This window comes from Podarcis liolepis, assembly GCF_965112155.1.
Source record: "Podarcis liolepis genome assembly, chromosome: 1".
Lineage (NCBI taxonomy): Eukaryota > Metazoa > Chordata > Lepidosauria > Squamata > Lacertidae > Podarcis > Podarcis liolepis.
Window position 1 is genome coordinate 53,339,906 of NC_139554.1, and position 27,440 is coordinate 53,367,345.

A 27,440-nucleotide genomic window follows, 5' to 3' on the forward strand; every position below is an offset into this window, starting at 1 on the left:
AGGTGGGCGGTTTTTTCCCCGGCGGGTAAATTGAAGGCGGGGAGCAATCGGGCGGCTCGCGCGTGGAGTCCAACGTCCATGCACAAGGTCGGCCCACCCATGAGGCAAAGGTGAGGCGACTGCATCGGGAAGCAAGATCCACAGGGGCAGCAGATCCCAATGTCTTTACGTGCTGGATGAAAAGAGGCTCGTGGGACCTTCATGCCTGCAGTCTTTCTACTGCTGAGATGTTGCCCCGCTGAGTTCTTCTTCCACTCTGCTTAGAGATATTTGTGTGTGGTTGTCGTCCACAGTGTTTTCCCCTCTTTGGGGCATAAGTCAGGAAATGAGACAGTAGCTCGTAATAAAACTAATTATCTCCCCCACCCCACCCCCGTAGATGGTTGTGCAAGCAGGCTGTGCCCTAGTGGGGAAATTATGCTCCCCAGTAGGAGGTATCTCTTCAGAAATGATGTTATCGGCAAGCAACAAGTGCCTTGCAAGGCACACGGTATCTGTTTAAGATCTGTACGGGCATGTTCGCAACTTTTCATGTGCATTGACAAATCCTTTTGAACCACCCAAATTTCTTGCAGGCATGCAGCCAGCTATGTGACTTTTCCTGCATGGTGTATCTGCTTTATGTCCCAAGACATTTCACTTCATCTCTTTGTTCATGTGTCTATAAATCATTTGGCTGAAGGTTGCATTGGATCTTTTAACTTTTTGCATATAGGGGGGGAAGCCCCATTTTATAGCTTTGGGCACCAGGCAAAAGCCTTTATAACCAGGGCTTTGGCTGATTGAGCTTCTGTGGCCTTTAAAATGTGTTTGTGGAAAGAGGATTATTGTTTTTGTTTTATTAAGTATTTTGTGTTCTCATTTTGTTTTTGTGTGTGTGTTGTGAACTGCCCTGTGATCTTCGGATGAAGGGCAGCATACAAATTTAATAAAATAAATAAGATACTGTCTCTTCTTTCTTGAGAAAGTTATTAGTATACACAGATACCTTCTTGTCATGAGGTCCGTTTCATATGCTAGAGAAACTGGGAGCTTAGCTTCACTTTGAAGCTAACTTCTGTTACGTTTGCTGTTCCTTTTTTAGCAACACTTTTAATTGGATATATTTATCCCAGTTTGTATCTATAGTGGACTTCAAATTGCTTTTAAATACACTTTTATTGTTGGCGATTGACTACTTAGAGTAAGCATTTGATTGCAGATATTTTGGTTATAGGCACATTTGACTTGATTTCTTTATGGAAAACTTCTATACCCAGCTATCATCTTCTGATATCCATCTCTTACAGCACCTTCATATTGTATTGGTGCACATTCAGTTTATCCAGTGTAAGAGATGGTGGGTAGGCTTTCACCATAAGAAAATGTACACAAGGAGATTTGTGAGGTATCCTGCGACTCAAGGAATAAACCTATAGGATTATAAAGGATTATCTTAACCATTACACACTATATGAAATTACAGGACTTGGTAATGCCCAGTTGTGTGGGATTTCAACTTTAGCAATGATTGAAAAAGCAGGATTATCTCAACATCATTGTCTGGAATGTCAGTTGTAGCAATGAACACATTACATGCCACCCCAGTCACTTGGAGAGACTATCTTGAAAAAATTAAGAGGCCAGTTGGCTCAGGCCAAAGGCCCATCTACGGTAAGTCCAGCATCCTGTTCTCACAGTAGCCAACTGGATGGCAATGGGAAGTCTGCAGCAGGATGCGAGCACCATCCCCACTTGCAGCCCTGGTATTGACACATACTGTATTGACTTCAACAATGGAGGATGTACTGTACCATCAAGTAAACACCATTGATAGTTTTATCATCTGTGAATTGTCTAATCTTTTAAAGTCTTTCAAGCTGGTGGCTATCACTACTTCCTGTAGGAGCAGGAAATACTCTGTACTTTCGTCTGTCCTGAATCTTCCAACTTTCAGCTTTATTGCATTGCCCCAGGTTCTAACGTGGAGAGGGAGAAAAACTACTCTCTATCCACTCTCCACACCATGAATAATTTTATATATTTTTCTCTGAAGTAAAAAAACAAATTCAAATGCTGTAACCTTTCCTCATAGGGAAGTCACTTTGTCCCCGTTGATCATTTTGGTTGCCCTTTTTCAGTTATACAATACAGTGGTACCTCAGGTTACAGACGCTTCAGGTTACAGACTCCGCTAATCCAGAAATAGTACCTCAGGTTAAGAACTTTGCTTCAGGATGAGAACAGAAATTGTGCGGAAGGGGAGTGGCGACAGCGGGAGGCTCCATTAGCTAAAGTGGTACCTCAGCTAAGAACGGACCTCCAGAACGAATTAAATTCTTAACCTGAGGTACCACTGTATCCATTTTGAAGTGGGGCAACCAGAACTTTACACAATATTCCAATCATGGTTAATCCATAGATTTGTTGAATGGCAGGAGACTGGCAGTTTTATTTTCAATCCTTTTCCTAATGATCCCTTACATGAAATTTGTCTTTATCATAGCTGCCACATGCTGGGTCATCACCTTGTTGAGCTATTAACCACAAACTCAAGGTTTCCTTCTTGGTCTGTCACCACCAGCTCAGACTCCATTAGCAATTGCTTTGCCACAATGTGTATCACTTCATTTGTGACCGGTAGCTTTTGTGCAAATGAATGGATAGTTTTCATCTTGCTGTCTTTCTGACAATTTTCTACTCTCTTTTAAGCTCTTATCTGCATTGCTTCATTTGTTAACTAGGAAGTAGGAATGTCAAAACTTTTTAAAAAATCATTTTAAATACCTTACTCTCATTTCACCTAGTTTTATATCTCATAATTAATGCCAGCGTATGACAGTGGTGTTTGATACCTTGGTTGTTTTCATGTCTTAATGTACCAGGTCCAGTTTGCTTTTTTTTTTTTTTTTGTCCTATTCAGAAGAATTAGGGAGCCTTGGTTTATAATCTGAAAATGGCTGTTACTTGTCTGAACAAAGATCTATTGCTTACTTAAAAGTAAGAGCCTTTATCCACATGTTTTGGACAGGAGCCAGGACATAACCTATAGATGTGGCAACAACACAATAGGTAAATTTGCGTAAGGCACCCTGTGGACTAAAATATTGTTGACTACCCCAGTTTCTGAGCCAGCTTCCAGGGATTCCAGGCACTCACTCAGGGTCCATGTTTCCTTTTGGAATTGAGGGGCAGCAGAGACTCGTGTCTTTCTGATTATAGTTTATTTACAACCTGAGCCTACAGCATCAGTACCCTAAAAGTGTCTTGTTTCTCTAATAGCTGCAGCCTTAGATTCAATCAGAAATCAAACATTGCTCTCTGATGCTCTGCTTGCTGCTTTTTTTCAGCTTCTAGCTCACATAACACAAACTCTGCTTTCAAACTCAGGCTTTTGTCCTTCTCTACTACAGAGCTGGAAGAGGGCCCCCACCCATTTGCCATCTGGCACTGAACCCCATTTCCTCTGTTCTCTTAATGACCCATTGCCTTTTGTTCTTAATGGCCCACCATCCCAGGCGATGACCTCATGAGGAAGCTAGCTGCCTTATAGGATTGATTAGAAAGGATGGATTAGAAAACTGGCATCACAAACTCTCTCTGTGCAATACTAATGTGTGGGCAGCTTTCCCAGCCCCACCAGGTGAAGCCATATGCCTCTAGTGTCGCAATTGCATAATAGAGTTTCTACAGGTGTTGTCAGTTTGTTCACATTCCCTTCCTTCCTTAGGCAAAAACTTTCTAAATGCCAAACTAGTAAAGCAGGATGAATTTAGGACTTATTGTGTTGAGTAGGCCATTTTGAAAGCCATTCTTTTAACCCAGAGGTGAGGAACTGCTGGCCTGAGCTGGAACTGACCTGACAACCTTTGCTATTTGGCCTGTCAGCCTCTTGCTAATTTTGTCATGACATTATGCTGAAGATGGGAAAAACCCTGTGAACCACTCTGAATCATGTGGGATCAGTAGTCGCAGTAGTGCTGGTAGAATTGGTGACACAGCTGCTGAAGAAGAAAAACCAAATTGAGCCACAAGAAGTCTGGAATCCACAGGCACTCTCTGGGTTATTGAGGAGTAGTGGTCATCTGCGTGATAGCACCCACACCCAAGTGCTGGAAGTGCCGGAGTGTGCAGAGATCACTAGAGAAGCATCTGAACAAATTGGCAGTGATGACTTTCCTACATTTCCCTTCCAGCTGCCGCATCTAAGAGATGCTCCTCCTATCCGAAGTCTTTCTTCCCAGCAGCTACATCCAGTACTCACTGTGAAATTGAAAAGTGCATCACTTGAAAAGCACTGCCTTGAACCAACTTTAAAAGAGCATTACTGTATTAGTTTTCAGCGAACAGCTTCATTTACATTAATATAAGAGAGATGTCCCTATTCTCGACTGCTGCTCTGAAACTAGACCCCTGCCTATGCATCTGCTTCTGACCGCTTTGACAGACAGACAGCTTCCTCTAGTTTCCAGAACCCAACTATTTGGATGCAGACTTTTGTCAACGCCTGATATTTATTTATTTGGAGCATTTATATACCACTTGGGATGCGGGTGGCGCTCTGGGTTAAACCACAGAGCCTAGGACTTGCCGATCAGAAGGTCAGCGGTTCGAATCCCCGCGACGGGGTGAGCTCCCATTGCTCAGTCCCTGCTCCTGCCAATGTAGCAGTTCGAAAGCACGTCAAAAGTGCAAGTAAATAAATAGGTACCGCTCCAGTGGGAAGGTAAACAGCATTTCCACGTGCTGCTCTGGTTCGCCAGAAGCGGCTTAGTCATGCTGGCCACATGAGATGATAAAGCGAGATGAGCGCCGCAATCCCAGAGTTGGCCACGACTGGACCTAATGGTCAGGGGTCCCTTTACTTTACCTTTATATACCACTTAATCATTAGCAATTTGGTGTATATAAAAATAAACCATACAGTAAGAATTTGTCATTAAACCAAACAGAAACCCAGACACTACCATAAAATGGCTGCTGGAATAAGAAAATACTGGTCATGCACCTGAGGTTCAACAAGGATGGTGCCAGTGTCTCATCAGAGCTGGGAGGACGTTCCACAGGCTGGGGAGCACAGCAACGAATGCATGGATTCTAGTAGTAATGAGCTGTACAGCTGAGCCATGAAGGACCACCAACAAAGACTCCCCTAAGGATCTCGGTAATTGGGTAATGACAGAAGGGATCAAGCAGTCCTTAAAATATCCTGGATCCAAATGGTTACGGAGTTTGCAAATTAGCACAAGAACTTTGTATCTAGCTTGGTAACCAACGGGCAGCCAGTGTAAGCTTTTAAAACCCACCCACACAAGGCACTTCAATATGTCCACAGCTGGGTAACATGCAATTTTATGTTGGATTTCCCCTTTCCCCCTTACCTCATTAGCTGTTTCTACAGTATTTAATACGGGGTTTACTGATAAAGTGTGGGCTGCTGGACTACCATCTCACTTGGATGAGTACAACATTCTGTGGACAACACGAAAACATACCCACGAGTGATGCATGAAATCCACTTTAAAGGATATACCAAGAACTCTGGCCACAAGTTTCAATTCAAGGAATAATTCCTACTTAAGAGTTGAGATGAAAAACGTGTATATTCTGCTAAGAATAACAGTTTGAAGCTAGTAGTAAATTTAAATACAACATGTAAGTACGCTAGTTTTAAGGCAATAGTAAATTTGGATACAACGTTTGAGTACAGAAATAATGTAGTTTCAAATATGCGGTGATATGGTACAAAGGTACGTGAAATACCAGTGCGCAACAATTGTTTTATACAAGTCTCAATGGCAGTCAAAAAGAGTCCGTATTATGTAAAATCAGGATGAAGAATAAAGAATAAAGGATCAAATAGGGCCAAAACGGAGTATCCGGAGTATGAATCAGATGTACGACTCAGTAGTGGTGACGAGGACAGGGCCCTGTTTTTGAGGACTATGAATCTGTTGGAAGTTTATATCATTTAATTCTTTTATGTTTCTTTTTCGACATGTGTCTTAGATAATTGAATCCAAGTTTTCTTGCGTTTCTCTGTGCGTTTTCTTAAATCCACTTTAAACTGGCATGTGTACAAAGCCTTGGTTGCCGCAACTATTGTAGGGATTATTCAACTGCGAGAAGCTGTTCTTGTGAGTGCCTATTTGGCAAGATGAAATCAGTTTAGAAATAGTGCATCAATTCCCAGGCTTGCTGTTAATTACTTACTATATGAAGTGGCTCCTGCTTGTCAGCAGGAAGGTACAATATGCATGTGTGGATTTAAATTGCCCAGAATTTGTTAATTAGAAGTGCACCAACATACCGCTATTACTTACCCTTGTCGTTTGTACCAAGTAATTTTGTTAGTTCCCATTTTTTAATTATAACTTTATGCCCAGATATAGTGTCCTGATCAAGGGAAGTAATAGTAGACCACAGCTGAGTACTGTGTCCAGCTCTGGGCACTGCAATTTAAGAAGGATACAGTGGTACCTCGGGTTAAATACTTAATTCGTTCCGGAGGCCCATTCTTAACCTGAAACTGTTCTTAACCTGAAGCACCACTTTAGCTAATGGGGCCTCCTGCTGCCGCCACGCTGCTGGAGCACGATTTCTGTTCTCATCCAGAAGCAAAGTTCTTAACCCGAGGTACTATTTCTGGGTTAGCGGAGTCTGTAACTTGAAGTGTATGTAACCCGAGGTACCACTGTATTGACAAGCTGGAATGTGTGCAGAGGAGGGCGACCAAGGTGATCAAGGGTCTGGAAACCAACCTGAGGAATAGTTGAGGGAGTTGGGTATGGAGCAAGCTTGTTTTCTCCTGCTCCAGAGATTAGGACCCAAACCAATGGCTTCAAGTTACAAGAAATGAGATTCTGACTAAACATCAGGAAGAACTTTCTGAAAGTAAGAGCTGTTTGACAGTGGAACAGACTTCCTTGGAAGGTGGCAGACTCCTTTTTTGGAGGTTTCCAAGCAGAGGTTGGATGGCCATCTGTCATGGATGCTTTAGTTGAGATACCTGCATTGCAGGGGGTTGGACTAGTTCTGTGATTCTATGTCAAAGTTTATTTAAACTCGGAAGCACTACTTCTGTTCCAAATGATTTGCAGTCTAGCCGAACATTCCTAACCGCGTTTACTCAGATTTAAGTCCAATTGAGTTCAAGGGTGTTCGCTCCCAGGTAAATGGCAGTGGAATGAGATAAAATCAAGCTGCTCCAAGCACATTTGTATATGTTTGTATCTTAGACGGGAAAGCGTAGGAGAAACATGGAATAGAGCAGAATGTGAATGGCATGCCCACTTGTAGGGATTTACTAGGATATCCCCATCAATTTTTACATAGGATTTGCTACAATTAATGTAAGTTGTGCTGCACTTTTAAGGAGATTCCAACCTGCTAGACTGCCAAAACCAGATGGTGGCTTGCTGAATTCATGAGCACCTGAGTAGTTCTGCCTTCCCCTCTGGCAACATCACTGCCTGTACATGACTTATGTAACCCATTCTCAGAACGCTAATTAATGAGGCAGGCTCACCCTGACTTCAGGAATAGTATAAATGGTCTACTTATTACCAGCTTAGAAATGCTACTCTCATAAATCAGGTGACTACAGAACTGCAGTACAGCAGACTACATATAAGACCAGAAAAAGAACACTTCCCTCCCTGACACCTCCAAACAAAGCCTGGTCAGAGGGCTTAGGGACTGCAGAGTGAATAAGGATGCTCATTTGAAAGCATCACATAGCACAGTAACGAGGGGGAGTTGTTCCCAGTCACAAGGGGATTGCAACAAAATGGTCAGGTGGAACCAAACGCCCAAATATGGCTGGTGGGCTACAGCTTTTGACAAGAGTCTGTCCTTTTATTCTGGGACTACAATTGGATACAGAAAAGGAGAGGCAGAGAAGGAAGACCTCTAGGCTACCAAACCAGAAGTAACAATCAAAGAATTGTTGTAGAATATAATTGCATATACTGTAGTGCTGTTTCAGGCCAGAAAATAAATCAACAAAAAACAAATACCAGGAAACTGATATATTGGATGAAATAAAGCTGGAGGTAGACAGAATGTGGGGTGTTTTTTTTAATGTGAATTTGAATGTGTGGGTAGCCATGATTAAGAGTGAGACTGTAAGACCTGCCTGGCCAGTCTTGTGGGAGTTTGACAAAAAATCACATTCAAGCAAAATGACTGCCAAACCTTTATTGAAGATACAGTATGCGGTAACAAGGCAATGCAAAATTACATTTTCATGTCGTAAAATTACCCTGTGTACCCACATCCAGTGCTATCTCTGTTTATGCCTGACAGTTGGGCTGAATCTTTCTTTTAGAATTCAGACCATAGCAAACCACCCCAAAAGGTGTGTTCTCTTGCAACTTGAGATTCTACACATGTAAGTTCAGTAATTTAACTCAGTTATGTGGGTCTTCTAGATGAACGTGCACAGAAAAATAACAAAAGGAACGTAAGGGGCCCAGTTTGAAAGTTCTGGTGCAAACCAGGCCTCTTTCTGCTCATTGCTGCCAGTAAGTAGCATGCCACTATCTAATCTTGGCTAGTCTTTGCTGGCTTGCATACCCCTTAACTGTCCCAATTAAATCAGGACATCCTGTTTTTTTTGGGGGGGGCATGTTCTCATGTGGGTCACATGTGGGTGGATATTGGACTTTTTGTCAGACCGCCCCCAGAGGGTTCGGTTGGGCCCTTATACCTCTAGTATGCTTAAGACTAACACAGGAACACCACAGGGATGCGTACTCAGTCCGCTCCTTTATATTCTCTACACGTACGATTGTGTCGCTGCTCACCCTAGTAATAGGGTTGTCAAATTTGCAGATGACACAACCGTGAGTGGGCTCATCTCTGAAAGGGAGGGTGAAACGGACTATAGAGATGAGGTGGAGCGGCTGACAGAGTGGTGCAGAGCTAACAACTTGCTCATAAATACAAGGAAGACAAAGGAGCTTGTGGTGGACTTCAGGAGACAGAAGAGCAATGTCCAGCCACTTTTGATTGATGGGGTCTGTGTGGAGAGGGTAACAACGTTCAGATTTTGGGGCATTGAATTACAAGAGGATCTGTCCTGGAGTGTCAACACAAGGGGGCTTGTGAAGAAGGCACAGCAGAGACTGTACTTTTTGAGAATTCTAAGGAAAAACCATCTTCCGCAGAAACTGCTGCTTGCCTTCTATCACTGTGCCATTGAGAGCGTGCTCACTTATGGCCTATGTGTGTGGTACGGAAGCTGTACTACCCGGGACAGGTTGGGGTTGTGCAGAGTTGTTAAGGCAGCAGAGAGCATTGTTGGCTGCCCACTCTCCACCTTAGAGCAGATTTATGCCACAAGGTGCCATAGGAAGGCACTGGACATAGTAAAAGATCCATCGCATCCTGGTCACTGTCTCTTCGAGCTCCTGCCGTCGGGACGGAGATACAGGACGATGAAGACAAGAACGAGCCATCTTAAGAACAGCTTCTTCTCCAGAGCGATCTCGGCCCTGAATGGGAAGCCTGGACTTTGAAAGTCATCTAATCTTCCTTGCTGTATTATACTGTATTGTTTTAATTAGTGTTTTTATAGTTGTTTTGATTTTGTGTGGAGTGCCCTACCTGGGTGGATGGAGCAGCCAAGTAATTTCGTTGTCCCCGAGAGGGGGCAATGACAATAAAGATATTATTATTATTATTATTATTATTATTATTATTATTATTATTATTATTATGATTCACAGAACAGCGTGACTCCAAACGACAGGCATCCCGGTTTTCCGCTGCAACATGGAGGGTATGGGCTTGGCATTTTTGAGACAAAATAATGTGCTACTCCACAAGCACAGGGAAACAGAGTACTCAGAAAACAGAAGCTACTTACACTTAGTTTCTTCAGGTCCACAGTCCTTGATTAGAAATGATATCTGTTTAAAAGAAGAGACCAGCAGTGTTAAACATTTGGATCAAAGAAAGCTAGGCTGGGGTGGGGACATGCTAACACACACAAAAAGACTTTTAAATCTACCATTTATTAATTTGGATAGACTGGGAAGAGGTACTGGGAGGCAGGTAATTTAAATTAAGAGTTCAAGAGGATTAAGTAAACGTAGGTAATGTATAAACAAAGAAACAGATGGTGTTTTTTGTTTTACATCATTCTCATATTTAGTCCATTATCCAGTCACTTCCAGCTATAGCTTATTGGGGAAGGAAGAGCAAGCCTTTGAAAGCAGCTCGTGTTGGTAGAATACTTTTCACAGAGTTCTTCAGCACAGGTGCTTGTTTGGTCATAGAGCAGTATGATGAACCTCCCAACAGGATGCATAGCATATTCTGTAATGTAACATGATGGTAAATAGACAAATTTTAGCAGTACATCAGTAAGCTCCAGCAGAGCATTCCATGTGGATGAGGCTGTTGTTTTTCTAAGTACAGGAAATGATTCTTCATGTCTGAATATATCATTGAGATTCTCTTCTCATTTTTGGCAGCCAACACGTTTACAAAAAGAGCTCTACATCTCTTTTTCATTAAGGTGAACTTGATTCCTTTCTTTGACCCCTTAGCTGTTGAGGTACCAAATAACATTAGTTAGTTAGTTAGTTAGTTAGTTATGATGTGTACTGTCATCAATTTAGTTTGGTTCTTTCTATCAGCTGTTATTTTATGAACACATTTAAATGGCATTGGCCAATTTTCTCCAATTTTTTAATGTGTCTCATCTGCAGAAGGGTTTGCAATTTCCTTTCTATGGAGGATGAACAAATTCCCTCTCTTCTAAAGCTTTCCAAGTTCTTTGGCAACTTGCAAATGCTATGTTGATAATGTAGCCTTATGTTTCAGATAAAGTGGGATCCAGCATGCATAATTATATGGTCAAATGCAAAAACAAAAAACGGTATATGTGTGAGATAGTTCCATTAACACATCCAGATACACAAAGAAACATTCTCACAGAAAGCGCATGTAGACTTATGCCAAGCACAGTATTTTTGCCATCATAATTGCCCAGTATTGAAACCAATAGCTACTATGTCTTTGGTTTTCAAAACATGCTTAAAACCTCAAAGTAGCTAATTTCCTGTTTCTTAAAGTTACCATAGGCAGGGTGCAACAGCATGTATAAAATTGCCACTGTGATTTAGGGTGGTCTTCTTATGCATGCTACACGGGTTGTTTGGGGAAATAAGCTTGCATTTCCTACCGTTGCTATTCCTTGTACCAAGGCTTGGGTCCAGCCACCTTCTCAACCATGATCACAAACTCATCTTCATACTTCCTAGGCAACGTCCATCTGATCTAAGCTGGTGTTTGTCTCAACTTCAGATATACAGCAATACTTTTCAATGTATTCATTGTGTATCAGATCATTGCTACTGTGTGGGCCTTATGATGAAACTATTGAAGAATGGCAGTACACTTGGGACTCTCTATCACGTGAAATTTCAATAATGTGTCTTGTACCTGCCACTCCTCCCCCACTTTTTGTCCAAATTCGTCCTGTTCATAGATGTTACACATTAAGGGGACAAAGATAAGTCTTTGACATTAGAGGCAACCTGTCTACGAGGCCTTTCTGACAGGGTTGTGCAAGCAACATCAGTCCAATTGGAACAGACATCTCCCAAGCAGCATGTGTATCCATGTGTTTGTGACTGCTGCACCTGTTCATTCATTTGGTTGTTGATGCCGGAGCCTCCTAAAGCCACGTTAGCTAGAACCAGCTAACCATCCACATCACAAATGCAGGTTACAACAGAGTCTCTTTGGAAATGGACCCAAGGCTTCACATCCCATTAGAATACCCATAACAACAAGGACTTCTGGGTTAGCGCCTCCGGCAATGGCGGATTTCCTCTGATCGGGAGGAATCCGCTCCGTGGAAATTAGGGTCTGGACCGCCACGGCGAGGCGGAGACCCATTAAAAACCACAGGCGGGAGAAGCCTGTGGACGTGGGATTCGGCTGGCACCTTTTGCGCCTCCCCTACTCGCGGGGAAACCCAGTTTCGGGGATCTGGAGCGACGTGGGGTGAGCGGTGCAGTGCTTCGAATCGACTGCTTCTTTCACGGAGTGAAGCCGCATTGCTGTTGCCGGAGAGCGCTGACTTTTTCCTGTGGACAACTACCCGTGAGTAGAACGGAAAATTGGATCTCTAAACATCTTAATTTGGCATCGAAACGGGAAGGTTTCAAACAGGAAGTCCGCCTTCCTCTTTTGTAAATAGATTAAAGCAAAGACGTTGCAAGCTAAAGTCTGGAAAGTCTTCTGTAAAGGATTAAATCTCCATCGGTTAAAATTACTAACCCCCCCTTGGAAGCAGGAGAAGAGGGGGGAAATTTTAGATCGTCTATACCTGCAGGAGAGAGAGTGAAGAAAGATAAATTAGCACCGTTTTGAACCTGGGAATGGGCTGCCAGTAAGATTGACGTTTTGGGAAAGTTCATTGACTGTGAATAAAACGTATGTTGACAGATAGCTAAAAAAGAAAAATATATTGTTTCTATTGTTTCCTTTTGCACTTAAAAAGGAGCAAAAAAGTAACTGAAAATCGAAACCAACTTTGTTGCTGGATCTGTGCTTAAAAGGATGGATACAAATAGAAATTGTTTCCTCTAGAGGGAGCTTTCTGAAACTGTTGCAGGAGTGGAGTTGGGGAATTTTTCCAGCTGCAGAGATTAAAGACTGTGAGAATCAGAAATTGACCTTGGACAAGAATGTTGACAGAAGAAGCCTTAGTGATTGCATTTTGCAAGACAAGTGCTTTATTGGAACAGCTTCATGAGAAGACGGATGTGATGATTACTAAAATTGACAATTTGGGACAAAAAATGACTGATTTGGGACAAAAAGTGAATACCTACACAGAAACTACTCAGGAATTGATTCAGGAATCTGTTTTGACATGACAAGCTGTGGAGAAGACGAAGGAGAAAGTTGTTGTTGAACCTCAAGTAATTCAAGTGGAGAGAGCCCCGGCTTTACAGATGCAATTTGATGAACATAAGCTGTTGCCTTTTACGATCGAATCTAGAGAATGCCAGATTTGGTGGGATGGAGCCCCGCTTGGATTGGAGAAGGAAAGTTGGATAGATCCCCTTATGCAGGGATGTTCTGGCCTTTGGGATTTGGATTTGGGTCAGGGGGAGATTGGAGTTGTGGGGGCCTTTAGCTTTAGAGGGACTCTGAAACACGCTCTGAAATACCTTTTGGACTTTAGTTCTGACTATGGAGAATGGGTTGACCTGTCGAGAAGGAATAAAGACATTGTTAGGTTGGAGTTTCCCCGAGATCTACTTCTCAGTGCCAAAGGAAGGAAATTAAGAATAAGATCAGCAGAAGATAAAGTAAAGTGCATGTATAAATATGAAGAAGATGTGCAGAAGGGACATGGAAGAGAGTTAAGAGCCTCGGACAGAAGGTCACCAGGTTGATGGACCATATGGAATTGATAGAAAGGACTGACAGAATCCGAGACCAGGGAGAAGAGACGGTGGAAGAAGATTGGGAATTTTTTTTTTTTAAAAAAAGATTTATTTAGAGAAATGTTGCAAAATTAATGAGTGTTAGAAAAATGTTGGAATGAAATTATATGGCTTTAGTAGAAATGTTATAAGGAGTTAAGTATAAATAAGTTTTAGGGTTTTAATGGTAAGATAAGGTTAAAATAAATTAAGATAATTAAATGACAGAAAACAGTGAAAGTTGGAAAGGATTTGCTGAAATAATTAATAACTAGAACACAAAAAGGGAGGTGTGAGGAGGTCGATGAAACAAGTTAATGAAAAATAAAGATATGGAAATATTGGATGTGCTTTTAATTGTTTTTGCTTTTGTTTTTGTTTTGATGTATCGTGTTTTTTGCTTTTATATATATATGTGTGTACTGTAATGTATTGATTTGTATTGTTTATTTTTACCTTTTCTTTTATTTTACTTCTTTCTTTAATTCTTAAACTTTTAATAAATATTATTAAAAAAAATAGAATACCCATAACAACAAACTCATACCTGTAACTGCACAGTGTTTCTGCCTGAGAACATGATAGAAATGAAACTGGATGGACCAACCTGAATAAACAAAACAATTCAGAGGTAGCACACAGCCAGAGTTACATGGTAGAGAAATCCAGGCAGAGAGTAAGCATGAAGAGTCCTTGAATAAAGGCAGGATAAACAAATCATGCCTTCCTAACTTGATTTGATCTGCTCCCTTGTGGCTGCAGGAAAGAATGTCAGAAGTGCAACAAGGCTAATCTTCCATGCACTGCTCTGTGCTCTGATGAGAAAGCTCCAGCAACAATCTTACTCAGAAGAGATGTTCATTAAATCAAAAACTATCCACTTTTTAACAGCCCATAGCCCAATTTCCGCTTGATTTCTAAGCAATTTTGTATGTAGCTAACATGTTGTCGTTTAGTTGTTTAGTCGTGTCCAACTCTTCGTGACCCCATGGACCAGAGAACGCCAGGCACTTCTGTCTTCCACTGCCTCCCGCAGTTTGGTCAAACTCATGCTGGCAGCTTCGAGAACGCTGTCCAACCATCTCGTCCTCTGTCGTCCCCTTCTCCTTGTGCCCTCAATCTTTCCCAACATCAGGGTCTTTTCCAGGGAGTCTTCTCTTCTCATGAGGTGGCCAAAGTATTGGAGCCTCAGCTTCACGATTTGTCCTTCCAGTGAGCACTCAGGGCTGATTTCCTTAAGAATGGAGAGGTTTGATCTTCTAGCAGTCCATGGGACCCTCAAAAGTCTCCTCTAGCACCATAATTCAAAAGCATCAATTCTTGGCGATCAGCCTTCTTTATGGTCCAGCTCTCACTTCCATACATCACTACTGGGAAAACCATAGCTTTAACTATGCGGACCTTTGTTGACAAGGTGATGTCTCTGCTTTTTAAGTTGCTGTCTAGGTTTGTCACTGCTTTTCTCCCAAGAAGCAGGTGTCTTTTAATTTCATGACTGCTGTCACCATCTGCAGTGATCATGGAACCCAAGAAAGTAAAATCTCTCACTGCCTCCATTTCTTCCCCTTCTATTTGCCAGGTGATGAAGTTGTTCCTTTTTATTCTAGTTGAATTTGCTTATCTGTGATGCATTTTAAGATCAAGGTATAAAAGAAAGGGCATCCATATAATGTAACCTGATGATAGGCCTAAAACTGGGCAGATTTCACCTCTGGTCAGCTGCAATTTTAATAGTGATTGATTTCTATTGGGCAGCATTTCCCAGTCCTGAAAGCCCTTTGATAGCTGAAGCCACTTCCAAGCGAGGAGGAATAAAGCTCCGGTAAATAACATTATCCCTAGAACCTATATTTGTTAGCAGCGTAACTTTGATTCAACAAGGACTTGATCATGTATTCTGCACCACACAGAATGTGCATGATGAATAACCGATTTTACTTTCTCACTTTACATATTTTAGGAGAAAATAACTCAACTCTTGGTGGTCACATACAAAAATCTGATGCACAGAAACATTTAAGAATCCCTGCCTGTTGCTTGCGCTCACAATCCAGTGTCTGAACCCACACTTCCTGGATTTCATAGCCACATTTTTGTCTATTTGAAACACGAAACCAGTACCCACCTATTGAATCACAATCTCTGATTTTGCAAGCAACAGCGACTTATCTCTCCCCTGAAGTATCCTCAAAGTTGTTTTTTTCTTTTGTTTTTTTAAGGCTTTCTGCCAGTGGTGAGATAGGCAGAGCCAAACCCACATCATCATAGATCCCAATTTTCCCTACAGAGAAGGAACTTACCATGGTAAGTAGCAACATCACTCCTCCAATCTGTTAAGGTCATTTTGAATTCTGAGTCTGTCTTCTGCAGCCACCAGGAAAAGGACCTTCCAGCTCAAAAACCTTAGGGGGACAGAGTGCAGCTGCCTGAAGAGATGCCCTGGGTGCATTCAGTACCCTGTGGAGGTTCCAAGAGGGGAACCTGTGTACCGTGGGTGGTTTTAGCTGCGCTGCTCCCTTCAGAAAGCGTCTTACTGATTAAATTAAATTTAATCATTACAGACAACCAGTGATATGAGGAATAAAGATCCACATGGAGTTAGTTGGAAGTCCCTTTTTTCTTTTTCTTTTTTCGATTGTAGTTTGTTATTGTTTATATCCTTGTAATTTTGTTTTTGAATTTTCTTGTGTTTTTGTATTAGAATATTTTTGTTCATTTTATTCAATGTTTGTATGATGTACAAGTATAATTTTTTTAAAAAAACAGCAACAACAGTCTTACCAGGGAGAGGGACCCCAGAGGAGTTCCTGCTGATCTGAGAACCGATCCCAAGGCTGCCACCTGCCTGCGGAGGGTATTTGGTCGTAGCCCGTTCCAAGCCCTCCTGTAGGAAAGCTAGAATGTCTGGTACCTGTCCTTCTAGGGGATCCATCTTATTTCTACGTGCCCACCTGACAAAGGCCCGCCAGGTGAATTTGTAGATTCGCTGAGTGGACTCTGCCGGAAGCTAGGATGGTGGAGGTTACTAGTCAGTCAACCCCAACTTCCTTAGGCATTCCCTCTCAACAGCTAAGCGTGAAGTTGTAGCCAATCCGAGTCTGGGTGGTGGACCTCTCCCGACAACCGACTGCTCCTTTGAGGTAGGTGCCAAGGGTCTGTTACTGATGAGGCCCTCAGATCTGCAAATCAAGGCCTCCTTGGCCAAAAGGGAGCCACAACAATTATCTCTCCAGGCTGGACCTGACCCACCTGAGATGTCTCTGGATCAGGGCCATCGGAGGGAAGACATATAGAAGTCCCCCTGGCTGCTGGTCAAGGCATCCATGCCCATCGCTCCCCTCATCAAGAACCGGGAGAAGAGCCCCACCTTTCAGTTCTCTGAACTTGCAAACCGGTCCACCCTGGGGAAGCCAAAGCGGTCCACTATTTGTTGGGACACCTGTGGACGAAGGCTCCATTCTGCTTGAGATACCTGGTGACGGAACACAATATGTGGTCTGCCAATAGGGATTCTAGATGCCTTTCTCCCCAAGACAGAAGAATGGTGGCCTCCTGCATGAGGGCCTGGGATCTGGCCCTCCATGCGTATATATGATTTGGTAGACAGGTTGTCTGAATGCATCAGCACGTTTTCCCTCCACCAACCTCTTGAAGCAGAGGAGGGCCAGTCTGACTGCTCTGAGCTCCAACCAGTTTATCAGTTGGTATGCTTCCTCCTTGGGCCAGGTCTCTTGGGCATAATGATCACCTGTGTGTGCTCCCCACCCCGAAAGACTCACGTCCGTGGTTATCTGGACCTGTGGCTGCTCCCTGAAAGAGTGCCCGTTCTCTAAAATTGGGGAAAGCCACCACTCTAGGGACCTCCTGGTCTCCCTGCTCAACTGCAGCCTTACATGCCCCCGCTGTATGATGTCCATCTGATAGGGATGGAAAGCCCACTGCAGGGGTCTGGCATGAAATTGCGCCCATGGCACACAGGTCATGGAGGTGATCATGTGCCCCTGCAGTTTGGCCAGCTGGAAGGTGTCTGCCCTCTTTGCCCCCAGGACCTGTCGGACCGAGGTCCAAATCTTGTCCACACGCTCTGAGGAGAGGCTCACCAAGCCCTGCTTGGTGTCTTTCAAGCTTCCTAGGGCAACATGACCTGCACTGGAAACAGCTTACTTTTCTCCATGTTCACTAAGAATCTGTGCTGCTGCAGGCAGTCTAGGGTCTCTGCTACATCGCTCCTGGCTTGATGGAGTCTGACCTGATCAGAATATCGCCCAAGTATGGAAAAAGATGAATGGCCTTCTTCTGTAGATGTACCACCAGAGTTATCAACACCTTTGAAAACATTCTCAGACTTTGGGCCAAGCCAAAAGCCAAACAGGTGTAGTGATAATGATTTTTCTGGAATGCAAAATGCAGAAACTGGTTATGTCCTGGGTAAACTAGGCTGTGGAGGTAAGCTTCCATCAGGTCTAGGGAAGCCATGAAGTCTCCAGGCCTGAGACCCTTTAGAATGGTCTTCAAGGTTTCCATTCTGAATTTATTTCAGGTCAGGTACTGATAGACCCTCTTGAGATCTAGAATGACCCTTCATTTTCCTGATTGCTTTGGGACCATAAAGAGACTAGAGTAGCAGCCAGATCCTCGCTGTGGTTTTGGCACAAGCTCTATCGCTCTGATCTCCAGCAGATGCTGGATTGCTTGAAGCATAGGGAGGTGTTTCTGTGTTTTTTGGAGCATGGGGAGGAAATGAATTTGGCGGGGGGGGGGGGGACGGACTGGTCAAACTCTATCTTGTAACTCTCCTGGATAATGCTAAGCACCCACTGATCTGTGATCGAGGTTTCCTGCTGCCGCCGCCTCTTGCCTCCCCTGTAATTGCTGCCTTGAGGCTGCTTGAGGGAGCTCTGGCTACATGAGGATCTATTTGGGAAACGCTGCCCTCCCCAGGAGGGTTTGTAGCTCTTGAAATCTCTAGCGCTGAATAAGCCTCCGTTGGAACGAAAGGAAGAATAATTTCCCTTCCCTTCCTGTGCACTGCCACGACTGCTGCCATGGCCCTTGCTGCAAATTGCAAGGCATCCGGCTGGACATGGACAAACCCTGGTGGGACCTCTGAAAGGCCTGAGCCCAGATGCAGACTGCCCTGGCCATGAAGGAAGCTGCAGCTGAGACCTTAATGGCTAGCGTGACCTGTATAACAGAACCTCTGCCCTTTTGTACTCCGGGTTCCTGGGGTAATCCTGCCCATCTCTGGAAACCATGGATCCATGGGTAAGGGAACATATGGGGGGGGGGCATCTCAGAAATCCCACTCTATACTTATCAAACGCATATACAGTGGTACCACAGGTTACATATGCTTCAGGTTACATACACTTCAGGTTACAGACTCTGCTAACCCAGAAATAGTGCTTCAGGTTAAGAACTTTGCTTCAGGATGGGAACAGAAATCGTGCTCCGGCGGCGCAGCAGCAGCAGGAGGCCCCATTAGCTAAAGTGGTGCTTCAAGTTAAGAACAGTTTCAGGTTAAGAACAGACCTCTAGAACGAATTAAGTACTTAACCCGAGGTACCACTGTAGCCGCATTATGAGAGAGCGTGTTGCCTTGGAAGCCCCAGGTGCCTGCCATTCCTGCAAAATGCTCTCCTTAAATTCTACTGGAAAGGGTAAAGCCCTCTTGGGGGCCTTGCGCTTGGGAAAGGTCTTGGAGGCATTGCTGGCTGCCTGGGGTGGCTCCTTGGCTTGCTGGGCTTCCTCAGGGAGACTGATTGCCTTCACAGCCTTTCCCAAGAGCTGCTTGATGTCTGGGCTCATAAAGAGTCGGGGGGATGCTCCCCCTCCTCCTCATCTGGGGAAAGCTCACCCTCATCCCTGTCTGAAGAGGTGGATGTAAGCCTGGATGATGAAGGGGTTGAGGGCATGAGGCATCCTCTGAACTGGCTGCCCATGGGGAAAGGGAAGGTTCAGTTCTCCTGTAGGCCCTTCTGCCAGGGCCCCTTTCTCCCCTGCTCAGCACCCAGCATCACTTGTGCTGGGGCCCCTGCCTCCTCCTAGCCACTGTGAGGGGACAAGGGGCTGCTCCAAGAAGAGTAGTATTCTGAGGGGGAAGGGATCAGCTCTCCTCCTCCTGGCATCCTGCCAGTTCCCAGCCCTGCTTGAACCACGAGTGCTTTCCCGAGGCCCACCCCACAGTGCTGCCCTTGGCTGAAGGGACCCTGATGGGTCTGTGGCAAGTGGGGATGGGGGTGGAGCGTGGAAGCCGCAGGTAGGCCCAAAGCCTGTCCTAGCCAGGCAATCCACTCAGGGGTAACTGGAGGCCCAACTCTCCTGCTTACCAGAACCTCCAGAATTGCTGGAGCTGCTAGATCAGGCCTTTGCACGTTGCCCAAAACTTCCTCAGCCTGGGCTGCTGCTAAATTCAAGGGAATTCCAGGCCCCTTTGCGCAGGCAGCTTGGGTTCCCACAGATCCCGCTGATGAATCCAGAGAAAGCTCCATCTCACAGAAAAGAAAGTCTCTTCCTGAGAAGGAAAACCCTTTCTGCTCAGTTTCAGTCCTTCCTTCCCAAGTCTGGAGGCCTCCAAAGACTGTAGGCCCAAAGGGAGGCCTAGTCAAAAGTAGATCCAAGAGAAGAAAAACCTGGTATGGATAATAGAAGGGAGCTGAAAGAGTGGATCCAAGAAATGAAGATAAAGAAAGAACAAAGGAAAGAAAAATCCCTTCCAAGATTGCATTTCCACCATTTTCTTTTACCAGGCCTAGAGCAGGTAAGAGACCTCCTACCAGTGGTGAAGGCAGGAAATGGAACTGGAGCAAGAGGCTTGTCTCTTGTAGCAATGATGCAGAAGACAGACTCAGAATTCAAAATGACCTTAACAAATTGAAGAACTGGGCCAAAACAAAATGAATTTCAGTAGGGACAAATGTAAGGTTCTACACTTTAGGCAGGAATAACCAGCTGCAAAAATCTAAGATGGAGGACACCAGGCTTGCCAGTAGTACATGTGAAACAGATCTAGAGGTCTTAGTAGACCACAAGCTTAACATGAGTCAGCAATGTGGTGCATCAACAGAAAAGCTCATACTATTCTAGGCTGCATCAACAGAAGCAGAGTGTCCCAAATCAAAGGAAGTAATAGTACAGTACTGCTCTATTCTGGCTTGTGAGACCACACCTAGAGTACCGTGTCCAGTTCTAGAGCCACAATTTAAGAAGTATATTGACAAGCTGGAGCATGTACAGAGGGCAACCAAGATGAACAAGGGTCTGGAAACCAAGCCTTATGAGGTTGCTGGGTAAGCCTGGATAAGAGGAAACTGCGAGGAGGTATGATAGCCAACTTCCAATATCTAAAAGGCTGTCACATGGAATATGGAGTAAGCTTATTTTCTCCTGCTCCAAAGGTTAGGACCCAAATCATAGCTAGGACCCTAACCAATGGACTCTCTCGGAAGGTGGTAGATTAGACTCTCCTTTCTTGGGAAGTTAAAAGCAGAGGTTACATGGCCATCTGTCATGGATGCTTTAGTTGAGATTCCTACATTGCAGGGGGTTGAATAACCCTAGGGGTCCCTTCCAACTCTACAATTTTGTGATTCTATGATATCCTTGTCTGCCTTTAATCGTGGAACTCAAGGCAATATACATGTGTCCAGGCTCTCACCCATCCAGACACTGATCAAATCCAGACATGCACAGATTCAGCAAGGTGGTAGCCTCATGCGCCTTCAGATCATACCCCATATTTATAGAGGTTTGCACAAAACTGTTATCAAACCAGATGGACAGGGTATACATAATAAAATTATTATTATTAAACAGGAGTGGTCAGAAAAATAATGATTTTGACATTTCAATTTATTTTCTGCTTTTACCAATTCCCAAATGTTAACATACACTTAACCCTTTTTGATAAAGTATAATGCAATTCATGCGCAAATTTGCCTGTACAACTGCCTATAATGAACAGTAAAAAATTTAAATCAAAGAAATTACTGTTTGGACATTGCTAAACTGGCTTCCACAGAATGATTGTTAAGCCTTGTCTTCTTTTATGCCATGTCATTACCTATTCTAACCAAAATCACATAATATTCTAAAAGGGTGACTTAACTTTTACCACATTCTCTCATCTCAAGTTAGCTTCCTTCTGCCTTATATATAATATCTGAACAGTTTATGTGCCATAAGAAAATTCCTAACTGAATTTAAATGTCTCTCTCTCTCTCTCTCTCTCACACACACACACACATTTTTTGCTGCGCAATTGCTTACTAAATCATTGTGATTGTATAGGAAGCTTTTAAGCAGCAATGTCAGAAAATCAGCCATTGCCTGGTATCTCTCTACCGGCACAAAAAAGGTGCCATGTACTAAAAGAAAGCGCCAACATGAAATCACATAGGCAAAAGACGTGGAATAACACAAGGCTAATAACTCCACCCTCCCAGCAGCAAGCTGTTTAGCTAATGCGCCCAAATCCTAGCAAGTCAGATTTAACAACCTGTTTATTTCAAGCAAAACCTATTGCAGCAATGCAGAATTCCTCCCCCACCCCATCCCCCGAGGAGAAGCACAAACAGAGAGAGCCTCAGTCAGCAGAAACTGAAACGGCGCTATGACACGCAGCCAACGAAGCGACCGGAATCACGACATTTTCATCAATACTGGAGACAACGATCAAGAGGCCCCTAAAGCAAGCAATCTTCTCCGCCTTCGGACATTCTTGGGCACTTAATCGGCCGCTGCATATCCCGAGACACCCATAATTTGGGCGAGCTCCGCATTTGCATTCGGATCGGTGAAAATCGGGATTTTGCCGGAGATAAAAAAATCCCTCTGCAGCATCCCTGAAATCGGCCATTACAGGAAGAAGCCGGAGCGAGTTTTACGACATCTCCCAGCATCCTTACTGCCTACAATTCCCACACTGCACATGCCCAGCAACTCCAGAGTTAACCCCTTGGTTGCCCAGAGGCAACAACTTTGTGTTATCGGGCTCGACTCTTGTTTCCTCGACTTTCCCCTCACATCCCTGTTCACACAAAATAGGCAACACACGCGACGCGTTAAAAACACTCAGTGTCAAGAGAAAGTGAAAAGGGGAGACCACACGCGGAGAGCTTCTAAAGGGAAGCCTGGATATTTTTTTTAGCATAAGAATATTCTTTTAAAATTCTCCAGAACAGTAACAAATCTGCATCTGCAGTCATCCTCAGGTGTTTACTATAAAACGTTTTCGGTTTTAAGTCTACTGTTCTTTGTTTTCCTGCACGCTTCTAGAGACTACAGTTTCTTTTTATCAATAATAATCATTATTTTTGCTTTGTACCTCAGACAGCAGGTGGAATTTATTCTCCCATCTGAGTACCTCTTTTTTTTTAAATGAATGCACTATTTGTTCTTAAAATCACCAGGTCTCTTCCCAAGATCTCAGAATACATATAGACATACAGATAGATAAACAGATAAGAAAAATAAAGCAGATTTAGAAAACCCTTGCTATTCTACTTTTCTCCTTACAAATATGCATTCAGGTATATATCAGTATTACTATACTACGCTCCTGCTTTTCAGTTCCTTCAGTCTTTCAAGAGCCAACAAACTACATCTATAAACAAAACCAACCACAATTTAAAACAGATTAAACAGTATCTAATTTGAAAGAGGAAAACAAAGCCTCATGGCAAGCCTTCCTAGACTTAACTGAAATGGGCATTGTGTGTACACACTTCTTACTATTTATTATTAATTGCATTTGAAATAACTGCCCTCAAAAATAATTGCCAAAGAAAAATCAGTCTAATTATTCTAATTTGTACTGCCATGTTAATTGTTACATGGCTAGGAATTCTAGAGACCATCTGCTTCCCAGACAACACAGAAACCTAGCTGGTGCTACATCCACTAAAAGAAATCCAAATCTCTCAGAAATCTGTTACACATAATAAAAAAACAGACAAAATATGGTCACTTACAGTCATATTGTCGCTGTAATCCCCCCTCCTTTATAATTTATTTTAGACCATGGAAACAGCAGAAAAAGTGGTCATGCTTCTTTCAAAGAAGCTGACCTATAACGTACTCCCACACATTATTACGAAGTTTAATTCCCAACAAAATATTTTGAACATCAAAGCGGTTTTCAAAGCGATACCTGGCTAAAACAACGACAGAAAAAACTTCCCTTTGTGACTCTACAGACACACTTTGTATATCTCCCAAGCCAATACAAGCCAAAGTCATTTCAAATAATACCCATACACTTATTTACAATTTATTTCTTGGTGCATTGATTTTTGCTAGTTTTTCACCCCCCAAAATTCTACAGGAATCTCAACTTTTTAACAGCCAGCACTACATAATTGTACATCAACATTTCCATTGAAAAACCAAATCCTTCAACAGTCAGGCATGCAGAGCTCTACCTTTTTCATTTACAAACAAGCCACAAGCATTTTAATACTGTACATAGATTAAAGCCACAACGGACAACATGGGACAAATACTGCGTGAAAAGAAACGTGAAATATAACAGGCCTCCCTTTATAACCCATATTTAACTATAGAACTGCTCAGCTATATATATTTCTCTGTCTCAAAGAAAAGATGGACAGTTTATGTAGTTTGCACTATTTGAATTAAAGTTTATAAAGCTGGCCTATTAAAAAGGCCTTGTTTTTAGGATTTCAATTAATTTTTACATTTTTGTCTTATTAATATTATTTATCTATTTCAAGTCAATGAAGAATTTCAGAGTAACATTATTAAGTAATTTTAACCCTGGTACAGAAAACTTTATTTAATAATAAAAGTTGCATGAGTAATGGAATGTTGACTTATTGCATACATTTCTAGATATTAACAAAAGCACTTGAGGAAAAATACGCCTCAGGTGCTTTAAAATATTGACAATTTTTCTGGCAATAGATTAAATCTGAAATTAAGAATTAGAAATATTTTGACAGGATCCAACCATACCATTTCATAATGGTATATGTCTTTCTGGCTTCAAGCAGAACTATTTCTCTGTCTCCTCACAAAGGCAAAACACACACACACAAACTGTAAACCTTCATTACTTTTTTTAATAGGTAATTTTTTTTAATCATAGGGAACTGCAGACAGAATCACTTTTCTGCAGCTTTCAGTCAGTGTGCAATTATTTTACCAAAAGGTAAGAAGGCTTTGCTTTTGCCTTTAAAAGATTTCACAATAGCATGGAGTTTTTACTGTCCTAAACCTTTGTTGTTGTTTTTAAACATTACCATGAACATCAAATTTTAGTAACCAGAATTTAATAATATGTAATCAAAGTGAAATATACAACTGATTTGGAGCCGGTGTGTGTTTTACAACAGCATACCTTACACTTTTAACAGGCCTTATCCCACTATTTTTGCTATTACATGAAATTATCTAAGGTACAGATTAGGTCAGGAAAATAATACCCCCAATGTCGTCCCCCTCACTCCACCCTGCCACCACACACAGCTCTTTATGTCCTCTAAATCACATAACTTTTTAAAATTGACAATTTGATCTTAAGAAACACCATTGCAACCAAAGCCAGTAAACCCAAAATTTTATTACACAACAGCCTATATTTAATTAACTAGCCTTTTTAAAAAATCGTTATTTGGGGTTCAATCCACTGGGAGCTTTCCAAGCACATGTCCAAAGAAAAGAATGACATTTGCAGAAAAGGCCTTCTACGACTACCATTTCAGTAGGAGTTGTATGGCAAATGTATCTTGTGGGACAGTGCTTCTTATCAAGACAGACTGCTTTATTTTTAAAATGTTTACCAAATCACTCTGGTTGAGAAATACTGTTTTTAGAATTTAATTCTTGCATAACCAAAATAAAGCCACCTTTCACCTGGAATTGTGTTTTTGCATTTTCTCATATGGATCTGTCTCACATACATACTGAGCATTACATACTGAATGTTACGTTATTCTTGGGCTTTTAATGGGGTAACTCAATGTCTGCTTAACCATCCTTTCACACTTTGCTAGATGCTAGAACAACCTTAACTCTCTTTTTTCTGTATACAATACCTTACACAAAAATAACAGTCAGGGCTTATGTGGTTTATTAGTCTAAAGGCCAAATAATATATTATGGAACTATGGTGTAACTATTTTCTTATTCCATCAAAAAATAGGTAATAAACCAATGCCTTACCAATAAAAGGGGGCTCATTTCTTTAATCCATCACTGGCACTTACTGAAAGGATTTCCCAACAGTCTCTGTAAAACTAAAGAGAGAGAAAAATAAATCTACCAGACAATCAGTTGCAATTACAAAAACTACTTTTTGTATTTTTAAAAACAGTCAGGACCCCTGAACTACAAAAGTTTGTATTACTATACCTGAAATATATATTTTTTGAAATGTGGGGCCTATGTTCTTCATCACTATAACCTGTGTGGGGTTTTTTTTGTTTAAACTTTATATACACTGCACTTTCCTCCTTTTTTGAAAAATAGAAAAATTGAAATCCTATATAATCTTTGTGCCTAGAAAATAAAAATAATATGAGTTGTAAGTAGTGGGTTTTTTTTGAGGGAAGAGGAAATTGGAATATACTGCTCCTTATTGCCTCTCCTATATCCTATTAAAAGCATTCATTTCAAAATAAAACAGTTTTACTCTTATTTTTCCCTTGGTTTATAATACTGTATATGTTATACAATAATACTGCTTGAATGCTTATATATATATAGTGCATAATTTGTTCCTGCAAGGTGTTCGCATTTTTTCTTGTACCCCTCTATTGTCCACAAGGTATTTCACAAATAAAATAACCTCAGATCCACTATTTTCATGATTTGTTCATTTTTTATTTTTTATTTTGCATCCACCATCTCAAACAGATCCGTTATTAAGGCAATGAATGTGCACTGTATCCAGAATGAGACTCTTTAAAGGCTTTCATTTTATAGAGAATAAGTGGCATCCTTTTTTGTTTTCAAATGGGAAACTTAGGATGTAAGCTAAACCAGTTACTTGAAATCACTTTTTTCGGACTCTAATCTTCCAGAATTAATGTTGGTATAAATGTTGCCTAACACCCGCCCTTCCAATGGAGCTTCAGCTCCGTCGAACTGTTGCAATTCACATGCTCCTCCCTGATTTCGAAGGTGATCTCAAAGGTAGTGAGAACGAAGGAAACAGTTGGACATAACACTAACTAGGAAACACTTCCCATCAGTTTTTTCTTTCTACTTTTGCTGTGTATACTTTGGGCTAGATATTAGCATTTTATATATAAAAACTATTTCCTGCCTAATTTTATTTTGTACCCTTCACTGGTCCTATGAAGAAAAAACCAGAATGAACTGAATGAGTAGTGCTCACAGATTTTGTACAATATCTCAGGTGGGGGGGGGATGTTTAATAGGAAAATTGTAACCCTTGAAAATTTATTCAATATGTATCCCTTGATTCAAAACAACAAACCAACACAATTTCTGTTGTAGACCTGTTGGTCTACAAAAACCTATCTATTGGCACAAAACAAGCATAGGATCCAATAATGCACTCCCCCCCATTTATGTTATTGTATACAGCAGAAATTTGGGGTACAACCATTTCCTAGAAGAAGCAGACTAAGAATAACTGAAAATGCCTTTTGAAGATTATAGCATGGTGCTCAAAGAGCCTGACGTTTTATAGAACCTCTTTGCTTGGGACTCCTACTAACACTTTTCAGGCTTCTTAAAAACATAGAGGATTTTGAAAATCTGCTCTAATACCTGCAAAGTATTTTGTTTTCCCCATCTTAAGTCTGTGAGAGTACCTGCATTGGTTTCACTTTTGCTCCTGCCACTTTTGTCCCTGTTCCTTAGTGGCCCAGAGTCTCTTAGGGCTTTGTGGGGTGGGGTAGGGTGTTCACCTACTCTTACAGGTGCACACTTTAAAAATAAATTATTCTAAAGATATAAATGATGCTGATACATGTATATAATGGCATTTTATTGGCCGCTCACTATTATAGTTAGCTG

The 27,440-nt window shown here is 42.1% G+C and overlaps 1 protein-coding gene and 1 long non-coding RNA gene across 5 annotated transcripts in view; one reads left to right on the forward strand and one right to left on the reverse strand.

Moving 5' to 3' along the window:
• The first annotated feature begins 34 nt into the window (after positions 1-34).
• Positions 35-16,044, forward strand: LOC310689168. Of its 2 annotated transcripts, XR_014517375.1 has the most exons (3): positions 35-591; positions 15,672-15,737; positions 15,811-16,044. It is a non-coding gene; the product is annotated as an uncharacterized lncRNA (long non-coding RNA). The 2 variants fall into 2 exon arrangements; XR_014517374.1 differs by having other exon boundaries at positions 15,672-16,044.
• Positions 9,706-27,440, reverse strand: part of LOC310688985 (uncharacterized protein) — a 102,450-nt gene continuing 84,715 nt past the window's right edge. Inside the window, exons 1-3 of one of the 3 annotated variants that reach the window (XR_014517259.1) lie at positions 19,763-24,001; positions 15,734-15,835; positions 9,706-9,893 (exon numbers count right to left, since the gene is read on the reverse strand). Coding sequence is in view for 2 of the 3 variants with exons in the window: in XM_083466166.1 (XP_083322292.1) it covers positions 25,657-25,690 (34 nt within the window). In the remaining variant the exon portion in view is untranslated. Of the gene's footprint in view, positions 10,303-15,733; positions 15,836-19,762; positions 24,002-25,616; positions 25,691-27,440 lie in introns of those variants that run through there. The other 2 variants (XM_083466166.1, XM_083466165.1) reach the window with 2 other exon arrangements.